This window comes from Xenopus laevis, chromosome 5S (assembly GCF_017654675.1).
Source record: "Xenopus laevis strain J_2021 chromosome 5S, Xenopus_laevis_v10.1, whole genome shotgun sequence".
In the NCBI taxonomy this organism is placed as follows: domain Eukaryota; kingdom Metazoa; phylum Chordata; class Amphibia; order Anura; family Pipidae; genus Xenopus; species Xenopus laevis.
The window spans coordinates 81982558-82001286 of record NC_054380.1 but is presented as its reverse complement, the minus strand read 5'-3'; the positions used below and the strand labels follow the sequence as shown (position 1 = coordinate 82001286).

Below are 18729 nucleotides of genomic sequence, written 5' to 3'. Positions count from 1 at the left end.
GGGGTACAACCACGAAACGTTGCACGTTTGCTAAATAAATACGCAAGGGTACACCCCTGCTTGAACCTGCCGTGAGTGCCAGTGTTTACTCTGTTCCAACTCTTAATGCCATTTGGACAGAAATTTTATTTTCTGAAAATGCCAATGTATCCCTTTAAAATGCAATTTGTCTTTTAACAAATCCACTGAATTAACTTGTTGTTGCTGTCTTTTATTACAAGCAGGACTTCTAATTATATTATATTATAATTATAATTATATAATAAACTGGGACAAATCTCCAAACCATTGGCTACATTAGTGAAAGATATTTGAGGGCCAGTACTATAATATGGAGTTATTATGATTTGTTGGAGGGGTTGAACTTGATGGACTTTGTCTTTTTTCAACCTGATTTAACTATGTAACTATGTAACAATAACACATTCATTTAAAAATTACAAAAACCTATTGGCCTTATTATGCAATCTTAAATCTACATATATTAACTTCCAAAGGTAAGCAATTCAGTTCATATAAATCTTTTTAACCACATAATTTTTTAGCATTTACACCAAAAATGTATATAAATTTCAAATGAAAAGTTTACAGTTGATTAGCACACCCTGATTTTGCCCAGCTAACTACAATGAAGGGTTTTTACCTGGTTTTCATTTTGATGAAGCTTTAAGTCAGCAGGACTGTCATGCGCAGAGAAGGTATCTTGTTGGCCAATCAGTCGGTTTTCTGTCTGTGTGAGTAGATGACAGATTTCCTGTAGTTTTTCTTTGTGTTCTTGTAACTGTACTTCTGCATCCTATGGCAAATAAAAACAAAATAAATACCAATCTATTTGCTGTTTTACTATTATTCAATGCAAGTAAAAGACAGTATGCTGTAAACATGGCAGCAGTAGAACATGGTTTGTGCAAGGTGAACATAGTGTGAAAAGAGAAATATATTCATCTCATCAGAATAGTAAAAAGACCAGAAGGCAAAGAATTTGCTCAAAGCCTGACCATGCACATGTTAAAGAAGATGATTCAACTGCGTTGATAACCCCAGTCTCTTTTCATCCTGGAACCTGTGTTAATAATGATTCAGAAAAAAACAAGATATCAAACATGGGTTAGTTTGTGGTATGGATATTAGAGCAAGTTTTTGGCAAAGCATTTTTTGTGTAAGAGCAGATACTCCAAAAGTCTTTGCTAAAATACAACAAATAAATGCAGCTGCAACTTTAATACTAAACCTTTAGATAACTGAAACTTGTTAATTCTCACAGAAAATACATTTTACCTTTCCCTAAATATTATTCTAGTAAAATGCTTTTTAGAGTTCATCATTGGTAGTAAAATTTAAAGGAAAAATATACTGTAGTCTCGATTAACCATCGGCCTATATCCAAATGCAATTATCTGATTAGCATTGAGCAGGTCAAAGTTATATAATTCACCCATACATAATTGTCCTTCACTAGGTTGTGTCAAGCTGAATGAGGGCAGAGGACTGGTAGGGGATGGTAGCTTCCCTATTTTAGGATCAAGAGAGTGTTCAGCTACTCTAAGCCAGGCATTGTCTGACAAAGATGTAAGTTGTTGCATTTGTATTATTAGGTATGCACACCTTTGGCAAACAAGTTATCATGTCAGTACAGCTGAACAGTTATTAAAAAGCAACAAGCAATACATCCACACAGTAAGGCAAACCTTCTGGTCACTAAGGTCTTGTGCAGCCACCAGTGCACTTTTTAAAGACTCGATCTGTGATGCAATCTTTTTATGAGCTTCCTGAAAACTCCTCTGTGTTGTGTTTAGCAGTCTTAACAGCTGTTTACTTTGAATGGCAGAAAGATCCTGAGCATGTTCTGATATAAAAAACTGAATATCAAATGCTGTTGTTTCCAACTCCATCTTTTTTTCAGATACATGTGTGTCCAGTTCCTGTGGATGCCAAATAAAAAATAAGCAACAAGTGAGTAGATAAGCTAAATGTAACATGTTTATAATTTCAAAAAAAGGTCATGCAAAAAAAACAACTTTTAGCCATACAACTGGAAGGCCAAACACCACCGAAACTACTGAATGGCCCAAAACTGATTGGACAGATTATTTTTTGGGCACTTTCAGTTGTTATTTGGCAAATGTCTCCATATATGAACAAAGCATGATAAATATTTTCAGAATATCTGTTTTATTTTGTGTTGCATTCTGTAAAACCATCATGTGGAATAGCTATGCTATTTCCTCTTCCCTGTCTGTAGTCCAATACAAAAGCATTGCCTTCTACCATTTAAATAATCACTTAAAATAAAACATATACCCTAATGACATAAATATATTTGCTCAGTCTAGGAAATTACCTTAAGAAATGTAAGACTTTGCTTCACAGTCTCCATGTCATTACTGTTGACAGAAACATCCACAGCATTGTGGTTCTCTTGAATCCAATTTGACAGATACTGCAGTCTGTTTAGGAGCTCCTGGTATGAAACTGTTAACTTAGACTGGAAAAAATAACAGTTGAAATAAAGATTTTAAATAAATGTATATTTTTGTGCATTTTATTGCCTTAAATCTAAATGAAACTGTGCACTACTACTCAGACTGGGTACTCCACAGACCCGCTCCCTGCCCTTGCTGCCTCCGACCTCCCTCTCTGGCCCCGGTTGTGACAAAAGAAGACACAGGGGGAGAGACTGAAGGGGGGGTTGTAGCTGCAACCATTCCGACCCTGACAACACCCAGCCAACATCCCTTGGTATAGTATTATAGCCTATATAAATACCTGAAAGTAGAAATATAGGTATGGGTTCTATTATCTAGACTTCTTGGGGCCTGGGGTTTTCCAGAGGCGTTTTTTTTATTTATTTTTTGCTACAATTTAGATCACACTGAAACACACTTCAATATTAAGGGCCAGATTTATCTAAGTGTGAATTTAGAACCCACCACAGAACAACTCACTCACTTTCTATTCATTCCTATGGGATTTTTAAAAGCATATTTATCAAATGGTGATTTCCATTGATAAATAAGATTATAGAAATCCTATAGGAATGAATAGAAAGTGAGTTCTAATCTCAGATTTTGATAAATCTGCCCAATAAAGTGCCACTGCCTACCTACAATTTTCCTGTTTCTGTTTTCTGTTGAATGAAAGCTACTTTACTTGTCAGCTGTCAGTTTCCCAGTCAGTCTCCTATTTGGTCCCTGCACCACACATAAAGACCAGTAACTACTGAGACCACACTATGGTCCCCTGTTGGTAATTTACATTACACGTCAGGAACTGGTTCTGACTGAGTAATGCAAACTTGTAAATACTAGATTATCAGACTGTATAAAAGTTTTGTTTTGTGGTGAACAGATGTTTATAAAATGTATGAAACTATTAAGGTTTCTTTATTTATAAAATGAGGGATAATGTCTTACCATTTCAGTGTCAACAGTGGAAGTAATCTGATTAGCACGACCGGAAGACATTTCACAAACTACAGCAATGGCTTTTGCCAAGCAGTCATTTAATTCCCTCAAATTTTCGGTTGCAAGGTCACCAGGCACGGACATAAAGAAAGTCTCTGTGGCCTCCAGATCCTTTTTCATATCAGCAGAAAGTTCATTCAGCCTTGATGCAAATGACTAGAAGAAAAGAGGGCATAGAGTTAAAAAGCCTATTTTTTTCCTTACTAAGGTAAATAAGGAAATAGTTCTGCAGAAAATCAACAAAAAGATGGAAGTGGAAGTTGGGACGGACAACATAAATATAATGGAGCCACAGTTGATTCTGCATCTTCAAAAATCAGCCATAACATTAATTAAATTTTATGGAGCCTATGTACAATGTTGGGGCAGATACACAGCTCTAGTTATATCTGTAAATATCAAATAATATCTCCAAAAAGAATGTAAAAGCCAAAAGTCTGCTTCTGGTGCAGTATGTTTATACAAACTCAACTCAAAATAAAAAAAATCACAGTCTTTTCCACAACCTCTCAAAGCTTTCTTCAAAATTCCCTAAAGTTCAGCTCTGCAACTCATGTTCATAAAATTTAATTTTCTTACAGCTACGATCCCAGCAAGGAACCAATACCATTAACATTACTGGATCTGAGACAATCGGCAACTGCCCTTCATATTTTATTGTTTGTGGTTTTTTTTTAATTATGTCGATTTGTGTCCAGCAGCTTTTAATGTTGGCATTTCAGCAGCTATTTGGTTGCTAGGGTCCAAATTACCCTAGCAATCAGGCAGTGGTCTGACTGAGAGACTGGGATTTGAATAAGAGAGGGCCTGAATAGAAAGCTAAAAAGCTAAAAGTAACAATATCAATAAAATTGTAGCCTCACAGATCAACAGTTGTTTGAGGCAAAAAAGCAAGGCAATTCATTCAAAAACTATAAAATATTAAAGTGACCAAGGTACTATGATTTGGGTATTCTATAACATACTGAAATTTAACTTAAAGGTAGACTACCCCTTTACTATGTATCTACATAGAGGGTTATGTGAGTTTTGAAAATAACATTTTAAAATAAGATATTACACTATTTGCAGGTTGCATATCATTGGTCTGTATTCGGAGGAACTGATTTCCAAGTAGGAGCTTCTCACATAAAGATAACATTCAATACCAGTATTTATGTAGCATTACCATAGCTTTTTAATTTACATGGACAGTTTATCAACCATAATCATATACAGGGGAGCTGTTGCCAATTGCCCGGCCTCCTCTAACACTAAAAAAATAAGCGAGGGGGGTGGCATTTACTTGGCTGCCTCAGGGCAGAACAGGGTCCTAAAACGCCTCTGATCATACATTACAGACATGATGAGCATGAAAATAATAAGCATAAGCGCTCTTACACACAAGTGCTCTCACACAAGCTTTTTTTAAGCATTTCACGTGTATTTGAGACACACATTATCTAATTGATGCCATTATATTCTGACTGGGTGTACTCACACGTGTTCAGAGTTACAGTACATTCGCAGTTTATCTCCTTTTTTAAAGCACAACATACTGCATTTTCTTCCACTTCACATGCGCTCAGAAACAAGTAGAGTATAGACTTGCTTTTGCAAATAACAAAAACACACTTATGTGTATTTGAAAATAATACAAATAAACACATTAAAATAGTGTTTAACATGTTTAGCATGCTTTTCTAAAGTCATTAAAAAACTTGAGTGTGTAAGAACCCTGAAAGTAGCAGCCAGGGAGTGGAGGGGGGGCGAGCAGGTGAGTGGGCAGAGGTACAGCTGGGTAGGTGTGTGAGGGGCCCCTCTGAAGATTTTCTTTGTGTGTGTGTGGGGGGGAGCATGCCATTGTTACACTACTAGTAATATAATGAGAAATGTCACTGGCCCAAGAAAAATTATACTTGAGGAAACACGAACTAACCTCTGTCTGTTCAAGTTGTATTTTTAAAGTTTCCAAATTGTCACTGATGGCCGGCAGGCTGTCTAAGTGAAATTTTAAATCCTGGATAACAGTAAGGTGTTCGCATAGTTTCTGGGAGCATTGACTCAATGTCACGGACACCTAGAAAATAGAAAGTGAGCCATTTGGTGCAATGAATTTTAGACATGTCTAAGAAAGGTTTTGCTATAACACAAAATTAAATCTGCCTTATATATAAGTAGTATACATAATGACAGTGTTGTGTTGATAAAAACAGACCCCAGTGCATTCTTATTGGCACACTACACACGCCAATCATGGCGGCAGAGCACTCCGGGACCCTTTCAGAAGAATCGCTTGTTCTCAAATCGTATGTAAATTTCCTTTTACCAAGCATGATAAATATGCCCCTTGAACTGTGTTCCTTTATATATATATACATACAGCCTAGTATATAGCCCAGCAGGAATTGAGACTGTATTCTACTAGAAATTAGGCTGGTCGCATCTTAAGCATTGAAGAATATAAATTGAAGACAATAAATAAGCTCTGCAAAATACAATGGATTTAGTTCTTACACACAAAGATAAATAGGGATCAAATGCCCTGTTTAAAACCTTAATTGTAAAACTAAATGGTGTTCTGATGTTCTAATTTTAACATTGATAAAACATAGGCAAATAGGAAAATAGTACAAAACACCAATGCATATGATCTTCATTCTAAAACATACCTTATTTTTCACAATTAAAAAAAATCAGGTCAACTCACCATATCTGATGAAAGGCATCCTTCTGCTTTAACCGTTGTAGACACATCTTTAACATTGGGTTGTGTTTTTTGGTCATCAGTCTTTTGATCAGAGTTAGGAGGCAGTGTATCTGGGCTTTCCGCAGAATATTTATATTTTAGTGCACATTCTGCCTGAGCAAATTTATCACTTTGTCTGGCATTATTCACAGATGAGTTATTGTCAAGCATCTCAGAGCTATGTGATTTTGAAGAATAACTCACCATTTCACTTGGGAAAAGTCCTTTGTTTATATTAATAAGCAGTTCTTCAATTTTGTTCTTATTTTCGGAATCTGGGGGTACATAAAATATTTGCTCCAATTGAGAAGAGATTAATTTAGGATGGTTTGATTCTGGCACTAGTACTGAATCTGTGTTTGCAACGTGATTGTCAGCTACAAGCTTTTCTTCTTGTTGATTAGGACATAGTCGATTTTCATCAAGCTCAATAACAGAAAATTCATCTGACAAGCCAAGTATGGCATGGCTATTATTCTTTGCCTCTGTGGTAGAACTGACATCATTCAAATCACTGTCAGGATAATCTGGTTCTGACTGTAATATTTTCTCTTCTTGCAAGAAACGAACACACGCTGTAGAATTATTCCCTTGTGTTTCATCTGCAGAATGCCTTTTCATTTCTTTTAACATACTCTCAACTAAAGACTCCTTTACATTGTCAGACAAACCTGAATTATCTGTAAATTCTCTGCTTTCTCTCATAACTGCATTTTCTTTATCACAACTATCCTGTTCAATATTTCTGTCTTTAGCACCAGTCTCTGTATAATTACAAACTTGTTCACCACCGAGTTCCTTGTTTACTTCCAGGTTAGTTCTTGCCATAACTGAAAATTCAGGCACACCTGAATTAATTGTATCAGTTGTGGAATCTAGTTTATTATCATCCAAAATCACATCTGCATCAGAACATGGAGTACCTCCAGTTTCTTGGTTTGTCTGAAGAATACTTGCACATCCCTTAAGGTAACTTGCCAAATCTCTGTTTTTGTCCTCAGACTTAGCATCTGCATCTTTGATACTGGTGGTTTTCAAGGTTTGTGAAACATCTGTCAATACATTTGACCCAAAAACATCATTGTCGGCTATATGGAGTGAAGAATCAAAAATTGTACTCAAGTTTTCAATGTGAATGGGACTAGGGTTTGAAGTACAATACCTATTTTGTTGCTTTTCTGGCAACGGAATAATTTCCTCTCCATTTTCATTAGTTGTGAATAATGTTGTTTTATAATCTGTTTGTAAACAGTCATCTAAATTAGGAGCAGAAGCACTTGTGCTTTTTATTTCTGTATTATTAGGGTGTTCAGATGGTTCACATAATGATCTGTTTGTATATGGTATAGCAGAAGGAACATTCATTTCCCCAGTCTTTAACTCCAAGTTCATTGACTTACATAATTCTGACACTTTGGTGTTCACCTCAGGAATAAAAGAAAAACTGTTTATGTCATCAATAATACTGTTTGAAGACAGGCATCCATTATAATCTGGGTTAAAATCTTCACCTGTTTGTAGTCTTTCACAATTTTTTTGCATTTCAATGCCACTCTCTAAAGCTGTTTCAAAGGAAGGATAAGTCCTTAACACAGGGTCAGGAGTGTTACTGGTTGAGCACTTCCTTTCCCTTTTATCTTCATCATCCAGTTCAGTACTACATACATTTGTACATGATCTAAGAGAAACAGATTCAGCATTTTCACAATTATTTTCTTGAGGTGATGTACAAATTATATTAGGCGAGTTGCTCAGACTTTTTTCACCTTTTTGGCTTGGATCAAATATACTTCTGTTATTAGTAATACTTTGGTCATTTGAAGATAATTTAGTCGCATAGTCTTCATCACTGTTGGTTTCATCGGTAACAAAACACTCAATATCAGTTTCACTAAAGCAGCTTTCAGTAAATTCATCTTCCTTTTCCTTATTTATTAAGTAATGAGAACCATTTTCAACGTTGTTTGCCTTGTTTTCTGCCTCAGTTTCATCATCTTTATGTTCATTACCTTTCCCCCTGTCTTCCACTAAGTTAACTGAAGCAGCATCTTCTGGCATAATTTCCACACTGTCAGTTACAGGTGAGGTCCATTCTTCTGAGGTGATGCTTTCCAAATCCTCTTCAATAATAGTTTCTAGAAACTGATTATCACGTGCTACGACTGCCTTCTCAATATCATTTTCATTATAATAAAATGTATCATCATCTGAACTGGAATCGGTAAGATCTCTGTCCTCTGCAATCTTTCCAGCAGAAGCTTGCATTTTGTTGCTAATTAAGTCGTACTGAAAAATGAAATCAACTTCATCATCACTCCCCTCTTCTTCAAGATCTGATGTATCATTATCACTGTGAGTTTGCAAAGGTTCACACGAGTGTTTCAAGGCTTCTTCAGGACTGTAGCATTCATAGTTGTCATAACTGCTTGTACGAGTTAAATTAGCATTGATATTAAGTGTGCATATTTCTGCATTCACTGAGTTAGAGCTGAACTCTGCTGTGTTAAGTGTAGAAAGATCATGTGCACTATTGGTTGGAGTGAGATAGCCATCGCTGTAACTAAGCTTATTATCTGGTGTTTCATTGCCTATGTCATAGTCTATCTGACAATTGCTATCACTCAAATTAGATTCTATAGTCATACCTTCATTATCAGAAGAAATATTACCTACAGAATTAACCTGAATCTCTTTTTCATCAGTTAAGGATTCACTGTTGCATAAGGGAATTGTGTCTTTTGTAACTATCTGTTGTTCACCAGTCAAGACATTTAATGCTGTAATAGTTTCTTCATATGAACTTTTCCCTGACATTGAATCATGTGGTTCTAGAGGCTCTAAACTGTAATTTTCTCTATTGTGCTGCACCTCAGAATTGGCCAGACTGTTTCCCTCAATATGAGAATGCATTAAGCCTCCTTTACTTGATTCCAAAGGCTTTAGCACATTAGAAGGGTTACTAAATTGAAAAGTTGTAAGCCCTTGCCATTCATCATGTTTCTGTTTATCTTCAACAAACTGTAATTCTTGGCATTGAACATGCTCTCCTTCAGCTTCTATTTCTTGACCACAGACACCAGTGTTTTCTATATTCCCCAAATAAGATTTATGCTGTTCTGTGCATATGTCATTACTATCTTGATAACAGTTCAGAGAGGTATTTAGTTGCCTCTGGGATGCGTTTTCATCAAGGTCTGCAACAGTTGTAACTGGAATGTTTTCTTCACAGGAGGCATTATTGGGTTCCTTTGTCACTAAACTGGCTAAACAGTCTAATCCTGTATCATTGATACCTAGGCCAGGTACTAAATGCGAACTGAATTCATCATATTTAGAGTCAAAGTTTTGTTCTTCACCCATGCTGGTAGTGAGAACTATATGCTCAGACTCAAGCAGCATGCTGGCAGCCTCATCAAGATCACCATCAAATAGCAGAAGCCGTTCCCCTGTATTTGCATCAATGTAACTGTTTATCATTAGGTATGAGTAGAATAACTGCTTTGTGTGTTCTGGATTATGTGTTAATGGTTCTTCTGTTTCAGAACTTTTTTTTTCAGAAAATTCCTCCTCTGGAAAAGTATGTGACTCATAAGAAGACATCCATTTTAATGCATGTTTACATGTTGGTTCTAGTACATCTATGTTTGGCATTTTATCATGTAACTGAACGTTACTTAGGACAGTTGCTGTGTTATTCTCTATAATACCTAACTCGGCAGCTACATCCAGGTGAATAATTTCAGATGTTTCTGGAATATATAAGCCAGCAATCTTTTGCCTGTTCCTTAGAATTTTCTCTGCTAACTCATTAGAAATCATTCCTTGTTGTAAAGATGTTGAAATCGGGAAAATTTCACTGGTGTCTGGCCAAATGAGACCGATAAACCCTCTTTGTGCTTCCAGGACCAACAAAGCACTGCTGTAAGATATCAAGTCACACTGAACTGCTTCATCTACAGTTAAGTATTTTCCTGTAGTTGGGCAAACAATTCCCCCATTCTGAACTTGCTGTGTTAATATTCCACAAACTGCTCCCTGATCAATTAATCCTTTCTCTATTGATTCTTCAAGTGTCAATCTTCTTCCAGAGTCTGGATCAATAATACCCCCTGAAAATATCTGTGCTCCAAGCATTCTAAACATTATTTCACGCTCCAGAATGCCTTCATGTGCTGCCCTTAAAATGCTAACTTTCCGTCCAGATTTTAATGTAATTTTGCCTTTATCATGTGCATTAACTGGTAGAAATTTCATTCCTGTTTGTTTATTTGTGACACATCGCTGGATCATCTCTGTCACATGTACCTTTTCTGCTGTTATTGGATCAATAAGGTCTTTTCCTGTTTTTTGCCTGTCAATAAGTTTTGAAAATAAGATTGCTGAAATCAGGTCTCTCTGGAAAAGTTTGTTCAAGTTAATGTGCTCACCAACACCAGATACATAGAGACACCCACATGACAGCAAAATGTCTATCATTTTAATTGCAACAGACTCTGTAATTAATCCCTTATCAAAAGCACCTATTATTGGAAAGTCAACTGAAGAGAGAGATGAAGTAATATTTTTAGCATCTGATAAGTTTTGAAGTCGTTTAGCAATTTGCTCATCAATAAGTGCATGATTCTTAGCTTCTTCAATATCAAAACATATTTTTAATTCTGGTGAAACCAGCCCTGAAACAATTAACTGCATCTCAAGCAGCCGCATTCCAGTTTCATAATCAACAAGACCTTGTACTATAGACTGGTACACGGAATAAACTGTTCCAGTTGTCTCATCAATGGTGCCTGACACAACCTTATCCACCTATAAAAAAGAAAAGTAAATTTTAGTGAATTTGTTTCTGTTTTTGTTACATACAAGGTTTCTATTCAGCAAGTAGTTATGCACATACTTACCAAACATAGAAAATGCTGAGAGGATTAGCAGTTCAAATGTGCAAATGATTTGTGTCAGTATCTTGACAGCAAAGGTAGCACAAGCTTTAAATTCAACATGCATCTGTGAACTAAAACTTCACTTCAGAAAATATCAAGTGGGTTAGTGAGAAAGTTGATGACTGCAGAGAAAAAACATATCATTTGTGAAACTAACGATCATGCTTAAATGCCTGTGAGGGTTAGAGAAAAAAGCTTGTGACCAAGAAAACCATGCGCTTCATGTTTACAGCATACTTTTGTTACCATAGCTTATGACAACAAACTGAGATGTCTGTGAAGTACCACTGAAAAACATTACAATTAAAACTGCAGTTCAAGACAACGCATCTGTAATACTGAATATCAGAAGCTCTTATAAAGACAAATGTAGTAGGTACAAAGGATATCTATCATTTGTATGTAGATATCCAGCAACGAGGATTATTTAAATTAAAAAAAGCAAGGAAAAAGATTCAAATTACCATTTACATAAAGTATAAGCAATATTGCTTAAACACCATGCAAAGGAACACTCAAACTGCAAAAACTGATGCACATAAATTTAACATTTAATAATCCTAATGATGTCACCTTCTGTTCCACAAGTCTATCTACCAAATCCTTTGCTTCCTTCTGTTGCCTTTCATACTCTTTCGATAAGATACTTTGGCTTTCTTCTAATTCCTTAACTTGATTTTCAATTTCTTCTCTCTCCACATCTGTCAATCTAAAAAAACAAAGCATTCAAAATAGACCTGAAACATTTTTTCTAAAACCTACAACACACTTGTACTCTCAAAACCACTTGTCAAGATTCCAACATTTACAAATAATTACAATACACTGAATGGAATGCCACATATTCCTGCTGTGTTGTAGCATAACTACAGTGCAGTGCAGCCAGGCCCCATCCCCCCTCCTCACACAATCTCAGTGCCAACATAGCAGATTTGCATGCAGGTCCCAAAGGGGTGCGAGCCTGGGTGCAACTGCACCCCTGCTCCCCCGGTAGTTCCACCACTGCTGCTGTGTTGCTGGTTAAAACTCATACAATATTTGGGGTACTTATGTGCAGTAGCAGGAGATGGGATTCTAAACTGAAAGATCAGTCATTACTGAGCAATATTTATATAATTACTATCTAATTCTAACTCTTGCAAGGGCCAGCAGAACAAAAATAATGTAAACACCTTTCACTGTGCTTGGCTAAAAGCAATTGCAAAGTTTGTTGAGCATCAGAAATTTCTTCCTGCTTCATTACTATTTCATCACTGGATATCTGTGAAAAGAAAACAAAAAAACACAAGTTTAATACAATTAACTTTACTGTTATAAGAATAAACCCTAGACAAAATTCTGGCTGTAACTTTGGTTTATTGAAAAAGTTGTAGTTTACGCCACCTTCAAGCAGGTCTTAAAGGTTTGCAATGTGCAATAAAGATTTGCAGTGCAATAAAAGCCTAATGAAGAATATTATATTGTGACATGCACATTTTTATTCACAAATGTATTCTCTTTGCTAATTTTATTACATTCCCCCTATATCTGATAAAAATTATTTGAACATTACAGAAAAAGAAATATTTTGCCACCGATATGGATTCATGCAACTTAGCTAGGATACATTTTGTACTATTATATTATTAAAGAGGAAAAGGAAGTCGTTTAAAAAATTAGATTTGTTGCTTTCTGGATAATGGGTTTGCACCAATGCCATTGCCAACAACAACCAATTAGCATTGGGTTTTACGAAAATGAAAACAAAGTTGATTGTTTGATAGGAGTAACTTCACTGGTGCACTTAAGCTCATGTGGAAGTAAATAATTTACATACAATTTATTTAAATCTTTAAAAGCCTAGCTCTTTTCGTCTGCAGTTTTCAGCAAGCCCACCATTGCCACTTGCAACATATGTTTATCTAGTAGCTAATATTGTCTATTCATTCAATGTTGCGAATTACTGTATGACATTTCTAATGACTCTGTATGGTTCAATGAATTTTTGATCTCTGTGTTGCCAGTACAGGGTACTATCTAAATGCTTCAATCGTTAATCATGATATGGACAGGTCAGTTTTAATGATTAACATAAAAATAATGTATATATTACTTAGGTTGCCATCAGTAAGTTACATTTAAATTTCATTTGAATCCCCAGTGTTAAAATATAAATGCTATTTATAAATAGTATTTTAATCTGCTATGTGTAAATGTATTTTAATTGTTATACCCCAAATGTATTATACCCTGTACACAGCACTCATCTCTGATTGTTTCAAGTTCAAGCTGTTGATTTACTGATATCTGTATTAGCTTTGCATGATGCTCATTCTCTTCAGTCAGGTTGCTTTGGCTTGCTTTTCTTTCAAAGGCTGTCCATATTTAATGTGTAAATATTTCTTATTAAATTATGTATCTATCAGACTATGCTTTTCTTTGAAAATGGCAGAACCTATAGTTTAGCTGGAAATCAGCACAGTTACTGAACTTGAGTAACTAGTTACTTTTCAGTAATTCAGAATTAAACTTATTTATATTTATTTCTAGCAAAACGACCATTATAAAATAGAGCAGCCACTTTTTTATCTAATTAGCTATGTCATCTCCTCCTTGCTAATATCTCACATAAGTAAGTTCTTTACGGCATAAACTGCATGGGGAAATTTTACAGTGATTTTACACTGAGATTAATTAATCACATTTGCCTTACTCACACTCACAATTTTTAGTAAACATGGTGTTTTTTTAAAACTATGCTTGACAAATTCAGGTGAACTTTGGCCAAGTTAGTAAATATACCCCACTATTCTGTCCCATATATTTTTTTTACCCTTGAAATTTATACACTGTTTTTCCTGGAATGTGCTTATCAGTTTAGGGGCAGATTTATCAAGGGTCGATTTTCAAAGGTAAAAATACTTCGATATTCGACCATCGAAATGGAATACTTCGACTTTGAATATCGAAGTCGAAGTTTTTTTTACCGAATTAGACCGTTTTGCGGTCTTAGTAATATCGTTCGATTCGAAGGATTTCAGCGATCGAATGATTTTTCTTTGACTTCAAAAAACTTGGAAAACTGCTCTAGAAGGTCCCCATAGGCTAACATAGCACTTCGGCAGGTTTAATTTGGCGAAGTATTGAAGTCGAAGTTTTTTTAAAGAGTCAGTACTTTAATTATCGAAAGGTCGAATATTCAAACTATTTTACTTCGAATAGAATTCGAAGTCGTACTTCAACCCTTGATAAATCTGCCCCTAAGTGTTGCTCAGTGATCTTTTAAAATTAAAACGGAATAAACAAAATAATATGATGCTATCTAGAAATAAGCACATACAAAAATAAAATATAAAATATGATCCCGTATGAGGTTGTAGATATTTCATGTAGCAATCAGCCATTCTCCACACTGTGATGTTCAAAAATCTGAATTTGGTTTAACACCAGGTAGGCCTTTGTTTTACATATTTTTAATCTACTGTGAGTGACACAAAACAAGGAACAAGAGGCTAAGCAACATATCATATCCACAAGAGCTGAACAGAAGAACTGTGACTATGTGTGCAATAATGAGATTTTCACAAGTAGAATTTTACTGAAAAACATCCCTCTACGATGATATGGAAATCCTCTGTAAGTAGTTTTTAATCCATGGGGGGTGCCAATGAACTTCATTATTTGCACTATTACAGTATAGTCTTTCTTATACGCTTGTGGTACAGCGAATAGAGGTTTTTTACCATTGGTTATTTGGAAAGTGGCTGTTTTAGACATTAAGCCTTATATGGGATCTGGAGTTTGACCACGGAGCACAGTCGTAAGCATATGTTTTCTTTGTGTCTGCAGAGTGTGAACTCTATAAAATCTTATGATCCATTTACTAACATAGTACAATTTGTGTTATATCTAAAAATAGTGTTGACATTATAAAACTGCATCCATGCCACTATTTTTTATATATATATATATATAATTTTGCTTGTTTGTGTAGTTTACTTCCTAATATTCCTTTTTTTTCCTCATGTGACCTCTAAAATCTTTTTTCTATTAGATATATATTTATATATGAGATGACTGTATATGTACAGTATAATTTCAAACACAGTTTCTAGCTCATACAAATCTCTTTTACATTTCAAGTGAAGTTCCTATAGATTGTGATGTGCCCAGCCAGTAAACTCCTTGTTGCAAAGTGCTGTAGAATATCTTGATTAGTAGAGACCTCCCAAACATAATTTGTTTCCAAGCAAGCAGCAAATAGCTTTAAAGAATATCTTTAATATGCAGATTAATATTGTTTAATTTTGGTCCATTGTTGCGGTGTATCTTGCAAAAGAAGCAATTTTAGGACCATGCTTTGCATTTAAAACATATTATTTTAATTCTGTTTCACATGGAGGAATTAATTAGCATATTCAAAATGTTACATTTAACAAGGAACTGGGGCTCATCACTCATGAACTCATATCAATTGCTAATTTGTTTGCTTTTTTATTTTGCAATCTGCCACTGGATTAAAATTAATGATTGCTGATAGTTGCTATAGTTACTGTCCAGGTGCAAGTTTGTCCAGTGTTTATAAAGGAACCCCCATTATCCTGTACAAACACTACCTTCACTCAAGTCATTACAGAGGTGTTACAATGTTATGCTGGGCTGGAACTAAGGATAGGGAGAAGAGGCACGTGCCTAGAACGACTGGGGGGCACTGGGCATGTACCTCATCTCTTTTTCTGGGCCCTTGCCCCCCCCATGGAAGGGCCCATAATTTGGAAACAAATTATGTTTGGCATGCTCCTGCCCACCTGCCATGACATCATCGCTCTTGTCCTTATGCAAATAGAGAAGGGGGCAAGGGGGGTGGCGGGTGGGTTCCCTAGCATGTCTGCCACTGATATCATGATTTCCTTACTGTAGTTACAATGGATTAAGCTAGTGTGTTGACTACACTTGAAAAGACATTATGAGCTAATAGCTTTTTATTAATATCTCAGATTTCATGGCAGGATAAACCTATGCTTTATTCATTTCTTATTAAGTACCCTGGAGCTATTTTAGAAAACAAGAATCGGGCCCCTAGGTCAGAGAGGCAAACTTGAATGGGGAATGGTGCTGTGCATGCCAGTCCTCTCCAAAAAAAAGTTTTTTTGGGGGGGAGGTGCTGTGTAATAATGCCACTGGTTGTTTCACTATTGCGGTTTAGTTTGAAAATGCTACTCCTTTAGTAGATGGACAGGAGATAGCATAGAGAAAGAGGTTAAGTTATAGGACATATTATAGTAATTACTAATGCAATGAAAGATGTTCTGAATCCATATGAGATGAACAGCAACTCCTGGGGCTGGCTTGAATAGATTTATTAAACAGATCCTATTTTTGTTAATGCACATTGCAACTTGAGACTGAACTAATTGCCCAAATGCTGGTAATAAATATTATGGACAGTCTATGCATAGAAAGTAGTTGTTCATTGTCGACAAGTTGGGATTGCCAATTGTGCCTTAGGATATGTACACAATAGGCATGTGTCTTTACTGGTTTGCTATCAATCAGTTGCACCCATATTACTGAACACTTGTATAGCACTCTGACAGGCCTCCCCAACCAATATCTGGCCAAAAATTATCCAGATCTCAACCGAGCAGGGTCGATTTTATTGTTTGATCGAGGACCGGGGGCTCATTGATGCTGTCTTCGCTCCAACTTTTCATATCCCCTTCACAGTACATTAACATGATATCACCCACCCGAGTTGGACCTGTCAGGGAAAAGATTTGCTTGTCTGCCGACCTCATCAGTGGATGGCCACCTTAAGTTACAGTGTAGCCTAAATGTGCAATGGTTATAACAGAGGTAAAATGTCATTTTGAAATGGAATTTGTACATGTTCTGCTTTGACAGTTTTGCCGTTAATATGTTGTATATGTTATTGATCATTGCAACTGTACCAGAGCAAATGTTTATGATGACAATCAGTGCAAATTAAAAAGAGCATAAAATAAACAGCAAAAGGGTTATAGTGATGATTCATAGTAAGAAATTTAGATTTAACAAATATGCTGTATGACCTAATCATAAGCAAGTGTATGTGGCATTTGTTGTTTATATGTCCATTGCTAAACAAAACTATATCATGAGCTTTGCTGCTTATCTAAAATGGCAGATTTGGTTATTGTATACATATTCTTACTAAAGTAAGACCTGAAATATAAGATCAGTTTGTGAATTCTATATTTACTTGTAAAGTAAAAGCCTGCTAAACAGATGATTACTTAAAGTGGACCCGTCACCCAAAAAAATGATTCATAATCCTATTTTATCACATCAGTCAAGCAAAATTAACTTTAATTACACTATATCAATTATTTGAATCTTGTTTCCTCCAGTCTGGGGATTCATAATTATAGCAAGCAGGCAGGCGCCATTTTGTGGACACTGTTATTAAGGCAAGCCTTCCATCAGCTCAGAATCTTGTTTTTGCACCAGTATGGGGGACCTGATCTCCATCCCCATGCCCTGGCTACACAATTAAATGGTAAAGAGAACGGGGGAATGTGGGAAGAGCAGCGATTTCTAGGAAGTGCTGAATGGAAAGTGATTGGCTGCCCTGCCTCTATGCCCAGGGCATACAGGAGGAGCAGACAATATTTGATTGACAGCTATGATGTTTAAATGAGCTTATAACAGCTATGAATGCTTTAATTTGAAAAGGACTTTTATTATAAAGATTGACAGGTCCACTTTAAAGCCACATTAGTTTTGCACTATTGAACTATTGGTGCATTAATGGAAGGGAGGTAAAACTGATGATTTTTACAATGAAATGCAAAACAGATCAATAAAGGGAACTGACTTCTGATAAACACTGCTTGTAGTGACACTAAAATGATGGGCCAAATATACTGTGGCTTTCAGTACCTGAGACTTAGATATGGGTGTCTTTTCTGAACTGTCTTGTCCTCCTTCTTTGCTCAACGTTTGTGTGACCTTAGACACCCAATTCAGTATTTCCCCTGCTTTCTTTACATGCTCTTTCTTTTCCTCTTCCAAAGACTTCTAGTGATTCATGATGTAAAAACACAGACAATCATTACAAATCAAATGTAAAACATAAATAACATACACTATACATTAATAATAACACATTACAGTCAAGTGGTTTTGCTCAGAAAAAAATCTTTCTTTGTAATATGAAAAGGTAGAAAATTGTTAATGTACAATGTTAAAACTAGCAAAAATATATTTCACAGCAAATATATACTGAATGTATGCAATACATTTTCATACATACTGTACACAGGTAACACTTCTATGACCTACTGCCTTTGTAAAACAGTCTTTTCATCAGTAAAATGAAACCATCTCAGAAATATGCACATAACCATGCTGGGGTTAGTGCTGTACCAATGTATTCTCCAAACCTAGGCAATAATATCAGGCCTGCTGTCCCTATGCTGTTACCTAACATACTGTATACAACTCTATTATCTTGGCTAATTACCTTTTATTAAGAAATGCAAAAGGAATTGGTTGTGCAATCAGAAACTCTGTATGTTGAAATAAGGCTTTTTACACTACCATTTTTAAAATTAATATTTTAAGAAAATATAGTACTGGC

The 18729-nt window shown here is 35.7% G+C and overlaps 1 protein-coding gene across 21 annotated transcripts in view; it reads right to left on the bottom strand.

Annotated features, from left to right (window-relative positions):
• The window catches only part of LOC108718009 (dystonin), a 243134-nt gene that overhangs the window by 86492 nt on the left and 137913 nt on the right, over nt 1-18729 (bottom strand). For 16 of the 21 annotated variants that reach the window (XM_018265528.2, XM_018265532.2, XM_018265535.2 and 13 more), the window contains 9 exons: nt 18030-18167; nt 12302-12390; nt 11703-11838; nt 6154-10998; nt 5383-5523; nt 3414-3620; nt 2342-2485; nt 1689-1922; nt 644-796 (listed from right to left, as the gene is read on the bottom strand). In XM_018265528.2, coding sequence (XP_018121017.1) covers nt 644-796; nt 1689-1922; nt 2342-2485; nt 3414-3620; nt 5383-5523; nt 6154-10998; nt 11703-11838; nt 12302-12390; nt 18030-18167 — 6087 coding nt within the window. The remainder of the gene's footprint in view (nt 1-643; nt 797-1688; nt 1923-2341; nt 2486-3413; nt 3621-5382; nt 5524-6153; nt 10999-11702; nt 11839-12301; nt 12391-18029; nt 18168-18729) is intronic. The other 5 variants (XM_018265541.2, XM_041564718.1, XM_041564719.1 and 2 more) reach the window with 1 other exon arrangement.